We start from the raw sequence: 18037 nt of genomic DNA, 5'->3' as shown, positions 1-18037 counted from the left end.
TTATGTATTTACTCTTATATGAAAGATATACATATAAGATGGATATATCTTTTCATCTAAGCAACTGAAAGAATGGCAGAAGAGACCTAAAATCAAATTACTTCAGCATGTTTGTTGCTGTTATTGAACAAGTCAGCTGCAAATTTTAGTATGTCCTTGTTGAAAAGGAAAATAAAATCAGTTTTATTTTCCAAAGGCATTTGTGCTATTTTCCTTTGAGGCATGTACAGTAATATTTTGAAGACCAATAAGAAACAGCATTAATGAGTGACAGAAGAGGTTTCAGATAGGTTTCCTTGAATGCAACTTTGCTACTTGCATCAGCTATCTGCAAGAGTCATCCACTGATGTCTCAAGGGTTGGGTGAAATTGAAGCATTGCTGACAAATTCTTTTTAAACATTCTCTCTTGTCTATGTCCTTCACTTCATGAGCTTCAGCTTTGAAGCTCATGGAGCAGATCCTCCTGAGAGTCATCACGCAGCACTTGCAGGGCAAGCAGGCCATCAGGCCCAGTCAGCATGGGTTTATGAAAGGCAGGTCCTGCTTGACGAACCTGATCTCCTTCTATGACAAAGTGACGCGCTGGGTGGATGAGGGAAAGGCTGTGGATGTGGTCTACCTTGACTTCAGCAAGGCTTTTGACACCGTCTCCCACAGCATTCTCCTCAAGAAACTGGCTGCTCTTGGCTTGGACTGGCGCACGCTTCGTTGGGTTAGAAACTGGCTGGATAGCCGGGCCCAAAGAGTCGTGGTGAATGGAGCCAAGTCCAGTTGGAGGCCAGTCACTAGTGGCGTCCCCCAGGGCTCGGTGCTGGGGCCGGTCCTCTTTAATATCTTCATCGATGATCTGGACGAGGGCATCGAGTGCACCCTCAGTAAGTTCGCAGATGACACCAAGTTAGGTGCGTGTGTCGATCTGCTTGAGGGTAGGAAAGCTCTGCAGGAGGATCTGGATAGGCTGCACCGATGGGCTGAGGTCAACTGCATGAAGTTTAACAAGGCCAAGTGCCGGGTCCTGCACCTGGGGCGCAATAACCCCAAGCAGAGCTACAGGCTGGGAGAGGAATGGTTGGAAAGCTGCCAGGCAGAGAAGGACCTGGGAGTGATGGTGGACAGTCGGCTGAATATGAGCCAGCAGTGTGCTCAGGTGGCCAAGAGGGCCAACGGCATCCTGGCTTGTATTAGGAACAGCGTGACCAGCAGGGCTAGGGAGGTGATCGTCCCCCTGTACTCAGCTCTGGTGAGGCCGCACCTCGAGTACTGTGTTCAGTTTTGGGCCCCTCGCTACAAGAAGGACATCGAGGTGCTTGAGCGGGTCCAGAGAAGGGCGACGAAGCTGGTGAGGAGCCTGGAGAACAAGTCCTACGAGGAGCTGCTGAGGGAGCTGGGCTTGTTCAGCCTGGAGAAGAGGAGGCTCAGGGGCGACCTTATCGCTCTCTATAGGTACCTCAAGGGAGGCTGTAGCGAGGTGGGGGTTGGTCTGTTCTCCCACATGCCTGGTGACAGGACGAGGGGGAATGGGCTTAAGTTGCGCCAGGGGAGTTTTAGGTTAGATGTTAGGAAGAACTTCTTCACTGAAAGGGTTGTGAGGCATTGGAACAGGCTGCCCAGGGAAGTGGTGGAGTCACCATCCCTGGAGGTCTTTAAAAGACGTTTAGATGTAGAGCTTAGGGATATGGTTTAGTGGGGACTGCTAGCGTTAGGTCAGAGGTTGGACTCGATGATCTTGAGGTCTCTTCCAACCTAGAAATTCTGTGATTCTGTGATTCTGTGATTCACAATTCAAAAACATAACATCCAGCAACGTACATATTTTTCTTTAATGATTTAAATCAGATGCTATTAAAGTAAGAGAGCCATCCTATGAGCCACAGGCTTGTGGAGATAAGCTAACTAATAATACTTTTTTTTTTTCTGAGCTGGCATTTATATTTTTAATAAAAATGGAGTTAATATCAAAGTAAGGAAAGGGATAAAAATAAAGAGAAAAAGGGATCCCATAAGGACAAGAAGTCTTGAATAGACCAAGTTTTATTCTGTACACAGCACAATGAGAACAAACCTAATTAACATTGAAACCTGCCTAAAATCTCTCTGCTTAATAGTAGTCCAAATTGAAAGCAGTACTACGAAGAATGGAAAAACTGCAGGGAAGAAAACAATATATTTATCCACATAGCATCTATCATCCAAGAACAATGTTTGTCTTATGACATACCTCTTTTGAACCTGGTCAATCTCTAAGCATCAGTATTGTTATAAGCTATTAAAATCCCAACTTAGGAATGATTTCACAAGCTTGTCAGCATCCAGCAAGAGCCTACTGTGCAGCTTTTCACTGCTTTTAAAAGCAAATTAATACTCTCTAGAGAAGGTATACAGATTTGGGAGCCTTATAAAACATCTTTAAGGAACAATTAAAGAAGTATTTCACTATCTTCAGAGCTACTAACAACCTATTATTTAATGCAACTCTTACTTAACCTGTTTGTGTCAAGATGACATCAAAAGAATACTTCTGCTAATATAATGCATACCAGCACTCAAAGTACACTAAGCTTGACTGACAACAGGGCTTTTGCTAGTAAAACCATACCTACCTATTGAGTATTAGTCTCCATAACTATCTTGGTGAGAGATTTGATACTCCCTCCTTTTCCCTCCCCAGTCTTCTCCCCTTTTGTTTCCCCTATGCTTCATCTCAGCATGCTGATGAAGTTTGTGAAGATATGGACCATCCCTCTTTGGGTGGAATAAAAAAGCTTGTTGAATCCAGTGACAGTAACAGACAACATGTGATGAATCACAAACACATGGTGTTTCAAATCTGTACAGCAAGGGAGCTCAATTTCATTCTAACCCAAATCACATGTCCCTGTATACAAGTTTCCATACCTTAGTCTCACGACCCATCATATACTCAAAGAGCACTTTCCTCAAGTATTCAAACTCAGTAGGCTCTCCAAAGAGAGAAACGTCAGTATGGTGAAGGTTTCCATCTGTGTCAACAAAAAAATAAGAGTATATTTATACTGAGAGTCACTGACAACAATCTAAGTTACTCTTAGCCAGAAAGTGACTGGAATAAAATGTAATCAACTAAGAAACACCATAGTAGTGACCATAATTATGCCAAATGCCTAAAACTTACTGAGAGCAATTTACCAAAGCTTAAAATAGAATGGATCAGTACATCTACTTCAATAGACTTTACCATGTGCTACTCCTGAAATTTCGTTTCTTAAATGAAAATCTGTGGATCTTTACTTCTTTACTCCTAACAGATGCACTTAAAATGTTTTTGCTTAGATTGTGTTGTTTTTCTTGATTATGAGTTAATTTCAATGTTATGTCAACACATCTGAATTCAGACATTACATGCATTTAGGTTTCAGAGTAAATGCAGAAAAGATGAACTGATATAATAGAGATTCTGAATTTAAGATAGTCAAACGAGTCTACTTAGTCCTGACAGGCCTCAATTTCTGATTTTCTTGTTTGTTTGTAAAAATGCCTTACTTTAAAAGGATGGAAGAACAGCAGTGGAGAAATAGGGGAAAAGCAGATGTAAGAAAAATTGAAATAATTTCAAGTGTTAATATTTTTTCCAGTATAATACTTTTGATCTGTGTTAGCTATAGGGTTATCAAGGAACCTGTAGAACTGTAGTACTAGACCTGTAGTACTAGACTATGAGACAAACTTTAGCTATCTCACAAACTACACATAAGACAGGAAATAGAGGATACATATGAAGAAACAAAAAGGAGTACACCAACCTATGACCATGACTCTTTACAGGAGTGTTCTTAACTTTGTTTATGGAACAAATATCGACTTGTGTTCTGGAACACAAGTACTATGAGAAGCGGCTGATGGAGCTGGGGTTGTTTAGTCTGGAGAAGAGGAGGCTCAGGGAAGACCTTATCGATCCCTACAGCCACCTGAAAGGAAGGTGTGGGGAGCTGGGGGTCGGCCTCTTCTCGCAGATAACTAGCGATAGGACAAGAGGGAATGGCCTCAAGTTGCACCAGGGGAGGGTTAGGTTGGAAATGAGGAGACATTTCTTCTCAGAAAGAGCAGTCAGGCATTGGGATGGGTTGCCCAGAGAAATGGTGGCGTCACCATCCCTGGGGGTATTTAAGGAAAGGTTGGACGTGGTGCTGACGGACATGGTTTAGTGGGTGATACTGGGTGATGATTGGACCAGATGATCTTGGAGGTCTTTTCCAAACTTAATGATTCTATGAAATATGAATAGAGCACTTATTAAAACAAGAGAGGTAATATTACTGTGATCATGACGTCAGGACAAATCCTACAAATCACAAGAAAGATCAGTGAAGTTTAGTATTTGTATTGTTAAGATGCTTCAAGACTCATAAATATATATTAATTCAACAAGACAAATAGTTCCCCTCCATCCCATTTTTACTGACACTGCCTATATCATTCCCGATGGGGATACAGCAAGCTTAAGAACTTTGATAAAGTGCTCTCGTAACAGTAAGACATAGAAACAGGCATCAAACAAAATGCTACATGATTTGCTCTTTTGAAATCACACATCAACTCTATTACAACAGAAAAGAAAACAGGGACAAGAAGTCATAAAAACATCTTAAGATTGTTTCAAAAAGACTAACATTTTAAAAAGTACTCTAAACCAAAGGGTGTTTTACAAACAAAGAAAAAACTTATGCAACGAAAATTGTATAGATTACCTCTATATGGTGTTCCAACTGATGTGACATAAACTTTCTTCTCATAATTTTTCAGCCGGTCTTCCAGTACATGAATCTGAACAGAGAACAGTCAAGATGAGAACTGGTGCTTTCAAGAAGCTAAAATTCAGCGTAAGAATTTTCAGCTAAATATAATGACATCCTGTTAAAGCATTTGCTCTGTAATGAAGGCAAGCATTAAAAAACATGTGTTATTAAAAACTGTGCCTAACTAGCTAAGAAAAAGTGTGTACTTATGTACTTACATACACGAGAGTATCTACAGCTAATTTTATGAATATATGCATATATATCTATATAGATATGATATATGCATTTTATACACATAAACATATAAGAGGGTTGTGGGTTTTTTTGCCTAACATCAAAAAATATTTGCTTTATAAAAAGAGAAGAAACAATTTTATGAAGTATTTTGTTACATTTTTCATTCATGCAAACATTTTTGATAACTTGCATCAGAAACATCTGGTATTTTCATAGATACAGGATAGAGGAATACTTTCAAAAAGATCTTCTGATAGTATAACACAAAACTATTTTACATGCATACTAGTTCTATACTTCCTGTGTGGAGATGTAATACATCGTCATTTGAAAGGAACAAAACATTTAATATTGCAAATACAAGTCAAAAAGAATACTTTTCCCTCGTTCAAACCTTTACCTGCTCTTTGAGCTCCTGCTCTTTCAACTTTGAATCATTGACTAGTGTTGTCTTCTGTGCCAGCTGTGCCTGAAAGAACAGCCACACAAACAAACTACTGAAGATATGATAGGTAACTTTTCAATAAACTTTTACCTTTTAATTAATACACAGAAACTTAAGAGTATTCCTAGTTTCAAGTTGCTGTGACACAGCACTATTTAGAAAGCAAAAATCTATAAAATTCAACTTACCTTAAGTTCTGCTATTGTCACCTAGAACAACAACAAAATTAGATGAAAATGCATGTAAGAAAAAAAAAAAAAGAATATATCATTCACTGTATACAGGCTAAAAAAAATAAAAGACATCAACTCACTGATTAACTGATGATAATAAAAACTGAAATTACCCAATCATACATATATTTATAAAAATAATTGTATTATATATTTATAAAAATAATTGTTAAACAGTATTTATGGGGTGAATTATTTGCACATGTACTGTGTGGATTGCACAAATCCATCAATGGATTTGTGCGATCACTTAGGCTCAGGTATGTCCACATCCCTCTCCAGATTTCTCATCTAGCTCTGTAAAGCTGTAAATACTCATTATGTAACAAAATTTGTTTCAGACAAACATATCAAGGACAAGTCATGTAAAAATTAAGAATGGCAAGGAAATATAACATGAACAACAATTGTTGATTTCAATGCACTTCTGAGTAGAACTAAGAAACGTATCAAATACCATCACTGGTACATAGATTTGATGTAAGTTTCATGTCCTATCAGTGAATATGTAATCCTGATGATTAATGTATGATTTTAAATGACTGCATGTATTTATAGTAGATTTCCACAACAAAGTCAGTAGTGGAACACAGTTAATGGAGAAGTCCTAAAGGCAAAAGATTCAAACGCAAGTATTTCTCAGAATCATGGTTAGGGTTTACAGGTCCATTAAGAATCTTCCTCCATACAAGATTATGCTAGATTATCACCAGCAGGGTGACTATGGTTGATTAAAATTTCTTTTGCTTTTCGTGCTATGAGAACACTCATGTCATGGAATACTTAGTAATATAAAGGGTGTTGTAAGTATACAACAGGGGACAAACATTAGGAGTTGTATTATCTCCTGTCAAAACTAAGAACAGTGAGGTTATCTGTACTGTAAGTTTGTAGTGTCAAATAGTGTCAAATACTTTTTGTGCTTGTTATAAATATATAACAACACAATAGTACGATGATGTAATAATATAAATATTTTTGTACTTGTTATCAAAATGAAAACTAATAATAAGGCTAAAACTAATAATAATGAATTTTCTGATCAATGACAACACCTCATATACTTTTCTTCTTCTCAATGCAATAACAAGAAGTATTTTTATCCATCAAAGAATTCCTCAAACTAAAATCTATTTTCAGAAGGACAAAAAACCATGCACCCAACTCTTCCTTCAACAAAGGGTTCTCTGTTCACATCTGATGTACTCAAAGGACTATTTCAATGCAGTTTGGAATTTCAGTTCAAAAAAGTCTCATTAAAAATGACATAATGCAATATCCTTTTGTTCTAAAAGGGCGTCCAGTAAAATCAACACAAAAAAAGAAGACATTTCACACCTACAGATATAACAGTAAACATTAATGTCAGCTCACGTTTTCATGGTTTCGATGCTCCTCTTCTGCCATCCTTTGCTTGTATTCCTTTTGCAATTCTTCTAACTGTGCCTGCAACTCATGAACTTTTGCTGTCATTTCTTCTTCACGAGCCTTCAATATACAGGACAAAATACTGGTTACATAATTAATTATCAGCTAACCACTCAAAACCTAATGTCAACGGAGTGAATGCAATCAAAGAGTTATGCCATACACAGAACAGAGTATGTCTGAAATTCAGTCTAAGGGATAGTACTACTACAGGACTACAGAAGAGCAAGGAAAACCCACAAGAGCTTAACAAGATTTTGTGGGCCTTCAACAATTAGACTACAACATTAGATTACATATATCTGTTTGAAAATTTCAAAAAAGAGTAATTTTTCCCTGGCACTACAACAGCGTTCGAGTGTAATCCACTGTACTGCTGGAGAGATTGTGCTTGCTCATATGACCTTTATAAATGGGACACACAATGATACAGAATTGTCTCATACTCTGGAAGTGACAAGAATTTGAATCCTTTTCTTACCAACTCTCCCAAGGATGTTCCTAAAGCATTTTATTTATTTTACTTGTTTTACAGAAACAGCAATCTCCTGTTCACTGAGGAGGCTGGGGAGGGGGCACTCGGCAGCATGGAAGTAAGAAGCAGTGGCAAGAATAGTAAAGAAGGAACAAACATTCCTGTATTGTTTTATGACAGCTAGAAGAGTAAATTTATAGGAGAAAAAATAGGATGATCTAATTCCTAGCGATTTAATCCACCTATTTAGCACTTTGCAAAAATAAGTATTTTTTTAAAAATATGTTCCCTCTGGCCTTTTTGTGAGATAACATGTTAGGAAGCTTAAGAAATAGAATTCCTACTCAAACTGCAGATCTCCATTGCTGACCTAAATTAAAGCTTCAGCTTCATTCACACAAATCAGGCATGGCAGTGAGCTGCCTGTTCCAATATGCACCAGACCAAATTTGTGCAATTAATCAACTGTTACTAAGCACTGCTGATCAAAATTTTTCATTCCATGCAAAATCTCTGGAGTACCAACTATACTGATACAAAATATTCACTGGAAAAGTAACTGGAGAACTAGCACGCTGGTCCAGCTTTAACAGATTTAGGGTAAGCCATAAGTAAAAAAAACAATTATTTCCTTTTAAGGCCACTCTGCACCCTGCTTAAGAATAAGCATCCTCCCCACATTGACTAAGCTGAAAACACACATCACCACAAGATAAATTAAAAAAAAAAAAAAAAGTAGTGAATGGGAAGTCATGGTACCTGAGGCAGTTTTACAGCCTAGAAGTTTTAAGAATATCCACCTTAAAAACATGGCTCAAACATCATGACCCCCCCCCATTATTTTCTCTTCATGTGACTTGTGTCCTCAAAAATAGATCAACAATTAAACTTTTCTACAGTTTCTTTTATAGATAGTTATACTGTTCTAGTTAAAAATTCTCAAAATGTAGTATATTCAGTTGTTTCTATTTCTTTTAAAAATAAGAACCTAAATTCTTACATTTTCTAGACTACTGTCCATTCAGATAAATCAAAATTGCATGCACACCATTCTTAGTCAAAGAAGGTAGCTGAAATGCAAAAAAGAAACTCAACTCAAATAATACTTCTGTAAAAGGGACCTACCTGTAAGATGTTATTTGTATAATCCCCTGAATAGAGATTATGATTTTCAATTTGAAACATTTAGAGATCATGTGGGATTCTTACATACTACAGCATCTGGGTTTATAATAATAACCTATTATTCTATGCAGCATCTGGCATACTCTGAGAACACATGAACTACATACTATTTGGATTTAATTGAAGTTATAGACTAAGACTTCAATAAGCCACAGAGCCTATCCCTATTCACATGGAAGACATTATGACTAATGAAAGAATACATGCCTGAAATTAGTTATTGCATATTTAGCTCAAAGATAGACTTAAGATAAACTAGCTGGAGTACAACATTCAATTTAATTATATACTTTAGTTTACTTATAGAAAAAAGACATACCCCTCGAGTTACAGGCTATGCTGATTTTATAAGTCCTTTAATTAGGGAGCAAACAGCAAATAAAGCAAGAGAAGTGCCAGGGGAGCACTTCATAAATAAATCAGACATAAATAAATCATAAATAACAGACTGAATTATTCCTTCTAGTCTTTAATATATATTCACATCAAGTTAGTCGAATTTTTAGCATCATTAACCACATTTAAAAACCAGCAAAAAGCTCCACAATTACACGTGCAAGCTTCGTTCTTGCAACTGGCATTATTTTTGCTTCATCTTCTTACCATATGTGACAGAGAAACTTCTCTGCATAAATGTCTTGATGCAAAGTTTCTCAACCCTACCACGAGTCAAGTCAGGTATCCCTTGAGTATTAACTGGTAACTCCATATTAAATTGAGAAAATCCATACAGCTGTGCATGCATATGTTCCTATTTTTAGTAGGGATCTCAACGAATAGGACACACACTCAATTTAACATAAGTATTTTTCCACTTTTGAGATTCTTGCAATAACTTCAGCAAACAAGGCAAATTCTCTGTTTTGTTTTGTGTTTTTTTTCTCTCCCCAAATAACAGAAAAACACACAAATACACCATCAGGTAAAAAAAAAATAAAAATAAAATATCAGGACTACAGCTTACTGCAGTTTTAACATTATCATTCATGTCCTCCAATCAAAAAAGTCAAATTAGCCTACACCAACAAGATTATGCGCCATGTACAGCATGTATGTTTCTGACACAGACCAAATGTATGAGAAAATAGAAAGGAATTATATTTGCATGAATTCCAATCACAGACCTATTTGGACCTTTAAAGTTAGGACTTGAATAAGCCTGCCACGCCCACCCAAATTGCCAGATGTCCAGAAACAGAGCAAAATATAAAATCTACCTACAAGTTAGGGATTTTTAGCATAAAGCACTCAGACATGCTCTTTGGACTGGTTAACTGAACATAAACACAAGTTCTCTTACAATTATTACCAATAGTACTATTCAAGGAACAATCTTTTTAATGTTTCTTTGTGCAAACAGGACTAAAGTTACCAAAATTACATCCTGCATCCCAATACAACGTACAGTCTAGCAACAAAAAACATTCAGTCTTTTGTAGTCAGGCATTTTTGCTCTACGTGAACTCCTAATCCAGCTAAAATAGAAGGCATCCCTGGCTGCTAACTTCTGGTTGAAATGTTACTCTGCTTATCTGCAAATGTCATGCAGACAGACTGTTCACTTACAACTAAAAAAGAGCTTTGCCAGCATGAAAACTACACAAACAGACTGCACCCTGCACAGAACAGAACCTTACTTTAAGGGCTATGGTACCAGTGCAGATAGTATCACAGAAGGGAGCTAGACCATGAGGATGACATATAAACACTGTTTAAAAACTTACAAGAAACAACAACAACATCTAGTAGAACTTAAGACTTACATGTAACTTGCTTACATTCATTTCAATCTGGAGCACAGAAAAAACTGCTTGAGGACAAAGACCTAACCAGATAGTTTTTACTGAATCAGAGACAGGGCCTGGTTTCTGGTGTTTTTACATGTCCATAAAACATTTTAATTGGAAACTAGGACACCACACATGTAAAGTATAATTCAGTGAGATTCAGAAGAACTTTACTGGAATGCATTGATTTTCTGACAAGTTTTGTAATGAAAAAAAGGAGAATTATTTTTGAAATGTATGTGGGCGTATCACTTTTCAGAAACATACCTCAAGCATTTCTTCATATTTTTCCACAGTTCTTTTTAGATCATCATCTTTTTCTGCGATTTTTTTATGCAACTGTGTTGTCTCTGTGTGATGGTTTTCTATCAATTCAGATTCTACTTCCTGGGCTTTACCTGTAAAAAACAAACAAACAACAACAACAACAACAACAAAACAGGCAACATCAAAAAACATACTTATTTTGATAGATCATTGTCGCAACACTATTACAGAACAGGTTAAAGACAATCATGAAAGGCATCTATAAAGAATACTTGCCAGGAGAATTCATTTTTTACCATAACAGTGACAATTATGTCACTTGACTCTAATATGTATGAATTTTATTGTTTACAGTTTGGCATCCAGATCAGTTTTTTCAGCCTGATGCTGGAACTTCTCTAAAAGTTAACATCACAACCAATATTTATCAAGTAATTCCATCTCCTACTCTATCTATAGAAAGGATCTGAAACAGCTACGAATTTTCAGAAATACCTCACTTAGAGGTGCACTTTCAGTAACTGTGGAGTCAAGAGATACCTTCTTTCAATCTCCAGCTTTTTCAGAAAAAAATCTGAAACATGCTGCAATCTAGTTATAACCACATGGGCATAGCAATCAGACATGAAACGCATCTGGTACTTGTTATTGGTAATAGTGAATGAAGTCTGCAAGACTCGGCTAAGAAAATACAATTCTGATTCTATGCTGGTGTGGCCTCACCTTGAGTACCATGTGCAGTTTTGGGCACCACAATATAAGGACATAAAAGTATTAGTGTCCAAAGTAGGGTTACAATGATGGTAAAGGGTCTGGAGTGCAAGACGTATGAAGAGCAGATGAAGTCCCTTGGTTTGCTCAGCCTCGAGCAGAGCAGACTAAGGGGAGGCCTCATGGTGGCCTGCAGCTCCCTCACGAGGGGAGCGGAGGGGCAGGCGCTGAGCTCTGCTCTCTGGGGACAGCGACAGGAGTCGAGGGAATGCCATGGAGCTGGGACAAGGGAGGGTCAGGTTGGGGGGCTAGGGAAAGGGTCTGCACCCAGAGGGTGGTTGGGCACTGGGACAGGCTCCCTATGGCAGTGGTCAAGGCAGCAAGTCTGTTGGAGTTCAAGAAGCGTTTGGACAATGCTCTCAGACAAAGGGTTTGATTTTTGGGTGGTCCTGTATGGAGCCAGGAGTTGGACTTGATGATCCTTATAGATTCCTGCCAACTCGGGATGTTCCATTATTCTGTAAATTTCACTAAAAGGCATCCTTCAGTCAAAAACAGAGTGTAACAGGTTTGTTTTGCTAAAGCCAAAGTAGTATTACAACGAAAACTTACCAATGTGCTTTCACCTCTAAAAGAACCTGTTTTTTTGGTACATGTGACAGATATTTAGTTTCAATAGCTACCATGGATAACTCTTGCCATGACAGATGAAAACATAAACAGTGCAAGATTGAAGAGCCTATAGGCAAAGGAAGAACAACTACATGTGTTTTCCTAATTGTGCTACAATTAACATTCATATGTGCTTTGCTAAGAGAGGTTTTCCCTGATTTCTCTAGGCAGCACTAAGTCATAAAATATATGTCTTTATCAGAATCCCAGGTAAAATGTCTTCCCCAAAACATCTGAAGATCCATTTTCTGGCTACTTTTTAGCTTCTCTTAATTACAGTTACATTAGTACTCCACTTACTGATCGTCTCTTTTAAGGCTGTTTCAAATTCCATTTCTTTTTGAGCCAGCTGAGTATTGAACTCTCTCATTAACTGCTTTAACGTGGAGTTGTGCTTTAATTCAGTATCTTCTTGTTCCCACCTGTACAAAGAAGTCAAAAAAATACACTGAGGAAATAAAATTTTAAAGAGACTATTAGAATAGCTTAGCAAGGTAGGAAATCTGGGAATATCTCCAAAACTATTTTAGAATGGGCTGGCTTTGAATTAGATGAATTCTGTGGGATTCTCCTTCCCATTGAATTCACCTGGAAGGTACAGGTGTTTCATTAAAAAGAAAAGAATTGAACCACCAGGCTCCCTCACGCCTCCTCCAGAAGATTTTTTTGTGGGCCTTCCCCCCCCCCCTCCCCTCCCCCCCGAGGAAGATGAAGAATCAGAAGTAAAGAATGGGTTCCTTACAGGCAGAGTTTTGAGGGAATTCTTTACTTGGGAAACTATTAGAGCACTGAAGAGCATACTACAGTTTCTGCAGTACATATGAACAATTCTTGATATCATTTGCCTTCTACCATCTCCTCCTCTTCCCAAGTTCACAATCTGAATTTTCAATGCCTGCTAAGATGCCTCAGAGAGTAGGGATACAAAGCCCTCAGAATTAAGCTTTAATAGACTTTGTTTCCCGTCTCAGGGAACTAAAAGTGTATTTTATGTTCTGTTAATGCTGAAAATAACCATCACTGAAACAGATCAAAAGTGGTATTAGTTTGTCAAAAGACAAACCACCTTTTAAACTGTTGACTCAATGTTTTGTGTGTTCATGAAGTGCTACTATCAAGTTGTTCTTTTCTTGCTGTTTCTTTAAATCTATTTAGAAAAATCACAGAAAAATAACAGTCATTGTTAAAAACCAAACTATAAAAAAGTGGTCTTATGGTTTTAGTTAAAAATAAAGCAAAGAAATGTTCCAGACCAGGAACAAAGAATTTACCTGATTTTCTGTTCCATTTCTTCTAAGGACTCTTTCTTAACTATGTCAAGCTCCTGCTGATGCTCTTTTCGCAAAGTACGCAAGTCTTTTTGAAGACTGTTTACATCTTTACGTAGTTTTTGTTTCTCTCTTTCAGTCTCTTCCAGTTTAGCCTGCAAATCCTTCTGCTGGTTCTGCATATCACTTAGTAACTTCTGCATCTCCAAACCAGATTTAGCCTTTTCTTCAACATTTTCCTCAAAAGCTTTCAAGTGGTCATTTCTTTCCTCCAGTTGTTGCTGTAAACTTTCTAGTTTTTCTTTGTATTTCAAACTCGCATCATCCATCTCCATCTTGTGCACTTCATTTACCCTCACCAGATTATTTTCCAACTCTCTTACCTTCTGTTCTAAAAATTGACTGACTGACTCTTTTTCCCGCAACTTTTTCTGGAAATCTCTAATTATGTTCTCCATATCCAAATGCTTTTGTTCTTTAGCTTTCAGTTCTTTCCTACTGCTTGCTAAATCACCACCACACCGAGCATGCTCATCCACTAACAATGAGTATTTTTTAGTTTGCTCCTCAAGTTCTTTCCTGAGGCTTTCAGTCACGCTCTGCTCCTCATGATTTCTCTTCTCAACACATTCTAATTTTTTAAGGAGTTCCTCCAGTTTGTTTTGCAGTTCTAGATGAGAGTCTTTACTTTCTCGTTGTTCCTTTTCATACTTCTGCAACAATTCATCTTTTTCTGTCAGGTCCTTCTGTAACACGTGAATTTTCTCTTCATACATCCGTTGGGTACTCTCAAGCATTTCATTTTTTTCCTGCTCTACAGCAGCTTTTGCACTCTCTACTTTTTGCAGCATTTCTTTCTCTAATTCTGTAGACTCTCTTGTTGACTTCTGGATTTGTTCTTCTAAGGATCCAATTTTGGCCTCTCTTTCCTGCACTTTTTGTTCTAAGTCTCTTAACTGATTTTCTCTATCTTGCTGAAATTTCTCTAGCCGCTCCCTTTCTTCCATCTGAGTCATCAATTGCTTTTTAATAGAACCGATTTTTTGCTCTGCCTTCTTTTTCAGATCTGCCAACTTAGTGCTACTCTCCGTATTCAGTCTCTCTTCTAATTCTTTCAGTTCTTCCTCCTTGCTTTTAAGTATTGATGATTTCATTTGAACAAATTCCCTCTCTTTCGCTTCAAATTCAGCTTTCAGTGAATCTATTTTCTTTTCAAGATCAAGCACCTTTTCTTCAGCCTCTTTAAACCTATTGTCTTTTTCAAAAGCCACCTTCTCCGCCTGCTGGAGTTGCCAAGCTACCTCTTGTTGCTCTGTCTCTTTCTGTTCATTATGCTTTTTAAGTTCCTCCATCAAGGAATCATTTTCTGAAGTTTTCTGAGCAATGCGTTCTTCTAGTTCAGCAACTCTTACAGCTTGGATTTTTAACTCTGCAGTTAACTCACTTTTTTGTTTTTCTATCCTGTTTTGCTTTTGTTCCAATGCACTTTTTAAGCTATCCAGACTTTTGCCTTGTTTAGCCAGCTCCTCTTTCAGCTTATTTAGCTCTTCATCTTTTCTATTGGCTTGGGTATTGCTTAGTTCAAGTTTGCTCTGCAAATCTTTAATAGCTTCATGATTTTGTGTAAACTTTGTTTGTGCTTTCATCTTCCACTCTGACAGCTTGGCTGTGCAATGATCTACCTGCTCGAGAGCTGATGCTTTTTCCTTACTCAGCGTCTCAACAGTGGTTGATAACTCCTGTACCTGGTTTAACAACTGCAATCGATCCTTTTCATGTTGCTTGCTTAACAGAGACATGGCTTCTTCCTTCTCTGTTAAACTTACCATACTTTCAAGTTTAACATTAAGCTCATTAATTGTTCTGTTGAGAGCAGAGATCTCTGATTCTTTTTCCTGGAGTTCCTCTCTCATTGAGGTGACAGCGTTGATATTTTCAGATAACTCTTTCCTGAGCTGAGTTATGCAAGTTTCTTTTTCTGATGCTGCCTGCTGCTGGTGCCCTCCTTCTTTTTGCAATTGTTCTTTTTCTGTTACAAGTCCTTCAATGTCAGCTCTCATGGACCTAATTAAGTTGTCCTTTTCTTGCAGCTGCTCCATTGACTTTTGTAAAGAACTACTGGCAGCAGAATGATTCTCTGTTACTACTCTAAGTTGAGCTTCTAGCTCAAGAATTTTTTTTATTTTAGCTAATACCACTTCTTTAACTTTTATAGTTTGGCGCTCACAATCTGCAATTTTACATGTTACTACACCAATTTTTTCATTACACTTTTCAATTAATTCACTGCTTTTTGTTTGCAACATATCTCCAGCATTCTTCCAATGAGCATCCAATTGTGCTATAAGGTCTCCCGACAACCTCTTAAACTCAGTTTCTTGTTGTTGAAATGCCTCCATTTTTTTCTCATAATTTTCATGATCTTTGTCTTGAGAAAACTGCACAGTTTGGAGTTTCTCCTCAAGTGTTTTCAGCATATCAGCCAGCTCAGTAATTTTGGCTTTGTCCTTTTCTTCAATTGCTTTCTGTTTACTGAGCTGTTCCTGAAGCCCCGATTGCTCTTTCAGGGACAGACTAAGATCACCTTCCAACTTTTGGAGCTGTGTTTTCAGGTCACTTTCACTACTTGACAAAGCATTCACATGAGCCAATGACTGCTTTAGCTGTTCTTGTAACTGGTTCAGGGTCTCATCCCTCTTCACCTGTTCTTCCTTCAGTCGGGTTATTTCTGTTCTGGAGCCCTCCTTCTCAGCACTGAAGGTGGCAAGTTTCTGTTTCAGGTCTCCAACTTCCTGCTCTTTCTCCTGCAGTTCCATTTCATGTTTTTCCTGGAGCTCTTCAACCTGCTGATTGAGTTTCTTTTCCCAGCTCTGGGTAACTTCTTCCAACTCCCTCCTATGAGCCTCAGCGAGACTCTCCAGTTGCTCTTTCTGATTAGATTCCAGTTTTGACACAGCATCATTGATTCCGGCTGAGCTGGCATGTGCCATTTCTAGAATTTTAGCATTGAATTCGCTCTCTTTCTGATTGAACTCCAACTGCTTGTTTTCAAGCTCTCTTTTTAGTTTAGATTCCTGCTCGGCAAGTTTCTTTTTAAAGGCTTCCTGCATATCTTTTGATTTCTGCTTCATTTTCTCCATTTTATTTTCCTGACGTTTCAGTTTATTTTCACATTCTCCTTGTAGAGCACTAGTTCTTTCCTCTGTGGCTAACAATTTCTGTTTAAGCTCTTCAACTTGTTCATTCTGTAACTTCTTCATGTGTTCAATTTCCTTTTCCTTCTCAGTTAGACTTTGCTTTGTCTCATCAGCCTCCCTTTGCAGATCCTTTAGCTGGGATTCATACTGTTGTGTGAGAGAGGTTACTTTCTGTGTATTTTCATTGCTTTGCTCTTGCAAATGCTGCTTCAGGTCGTGTACCTGGGACATGTATGACTCTAATTCATTCTTGATTTCACTCAGCTGGGATTCAGTTCTTTCTAACTGCTCCCTAAACTGTGATTTTTCTCCTTCCAGATCTGTCAGTTTGTGCTGCAGCTTTGCTAATTCATCTTCATATGTCCTTGCCTGCTCATTAGAAGTATTTTGATAAGACTGCAAAACCTCCTCTAGTTTTGCAGACACTTGGACAAGTTCAGCTTCAGATCTTTCTGCAGATTCTTTTAGCTTCTGCTCATGTGCTTTTGTTTCCTCCAGATGTCTGTCCTTCTCCTCCAATAATTGCTTAAGTTGATTCAGTTCTTCTTTGAGTACCTTCTCGACTCCTTGAATAGAGATCTCATGCTCTTTTAACATAGTTTCAACCTCTTCTTTGTGCTGATTCCTCTCTTCTTCCAACTTTCCTTCCAATTCTTGCTTTGCTTCACCTGCTTTACTTTTCAATTCTGAGAGTTCTTTTTCTAAATCAAGACGTACTTTTAGTGCTTCTGATAGCTCAGATGACAGTGCTTCTAACTCAGTTTGTTTCACATCAAGTTTTTCTAAAGTTTTTTCATTCATCTCTTCTATATGTGTATGGAAAACTGTTTCTTTCTCTTTCAATATTGTATCTATTTCTTGTTCTTGCTTTTCTCTCATTTTTTCTATTTCAACTACATGTTGTTGCTTTAGAAGTTGAAATTTTTCTGTCCAAAGCTTTTCTTGCTGCTGTTGCATGTTCTCCAATTCTTTCTTGTGTTTTTCAACCATATCATTAATTTCCTTATTATGTTGCTTTTTTTCAGACTCCATCAGAGTGCTCAATTCCTCTGATCGGTCTCTGTCATCTTGTGAATACTTTGCAAGAGAGCTCTCCAATTCAAGAATCTTCTGTTAGAGAATATAGATTTAAAGAATATGAGTATTCCAAATATAACAAAATGATCAAATTAGAAAAAAACAAACAAACACATACACAGGAAAATTGCAAGTATAGTTAAAAGTCACTTATTCTATTGTTTATAACAAATATCATTTTTTACATAAACCTTTAATTAATTTAGTTTGTTTTTGCCATTGCTTCCATGAAGTTAATTAATTGAAAAAATAAAGTTCTATTCCACTGCAGTGAAGAG

The 18037-nt window shown here is 37.6% G+C and overlaps 1 protein-coding gene across 9 annotated transcripts in view; it reads right to left on the bottom strand.

The window, feature by feature from the left end:
• The window catches only part of GOLGA4 (golgin A4), a 71211-nt gene that overhangs the window by 9832 nt on the left and 43342 nt on the right, over positions 1–18037 (bottom strand). For 8 of the 9 annotated variants that reach the window (XM_084510800.1, XM_084510801.1, XM_084510793.1 and 5 more), the window contains 8 exons: positions 13489–17792; positions 12518–12639; positions 10835–10965; positions 7067–7180; positions 5648–5668; positions 5415–5483; positions 4727–4802; positions 2898–3001 (listed from right to left, as the gene is read on the bottom strand). In XM_084510800.1, coding sequence (XP_084366926.1) covers positions 2898–3001; positions 4727–4802; positions 5415–5483; positions 5648–5668; positions 7067–7180; positions 10835–10965; positions 12518–12639; positions 13489–17792 — 4941 coding nt within the window. The remainder of the gene's footprint in view (positions 1–2897; positions 3002–4726; positions 4803–5414; positions 5484–5647; positions 5669–7066; positions 7181–10834; positions 10966–12517; positions 12640–13488; positions 17793–18037) is intronic. The other variant, XM_084510796.1, reaches the window with a different exon arrangement.

This window comes from Aythya ferina, assembly GCF_964211825.1.
Source record: "Aythya ferina genome assembly, chromosome: 2".
NCBI classification, from domain to species: Eukaryota; Metazoa; Chordata; class Aves; order Anseriformes; family Anatidae; genus Aythya; species Aythya ferina.
The sequence above is the reverse complement of the archived record's forward strand: the minus strand, read 5'-3'. Positions and strand labels throughout refer to the sequence as shown.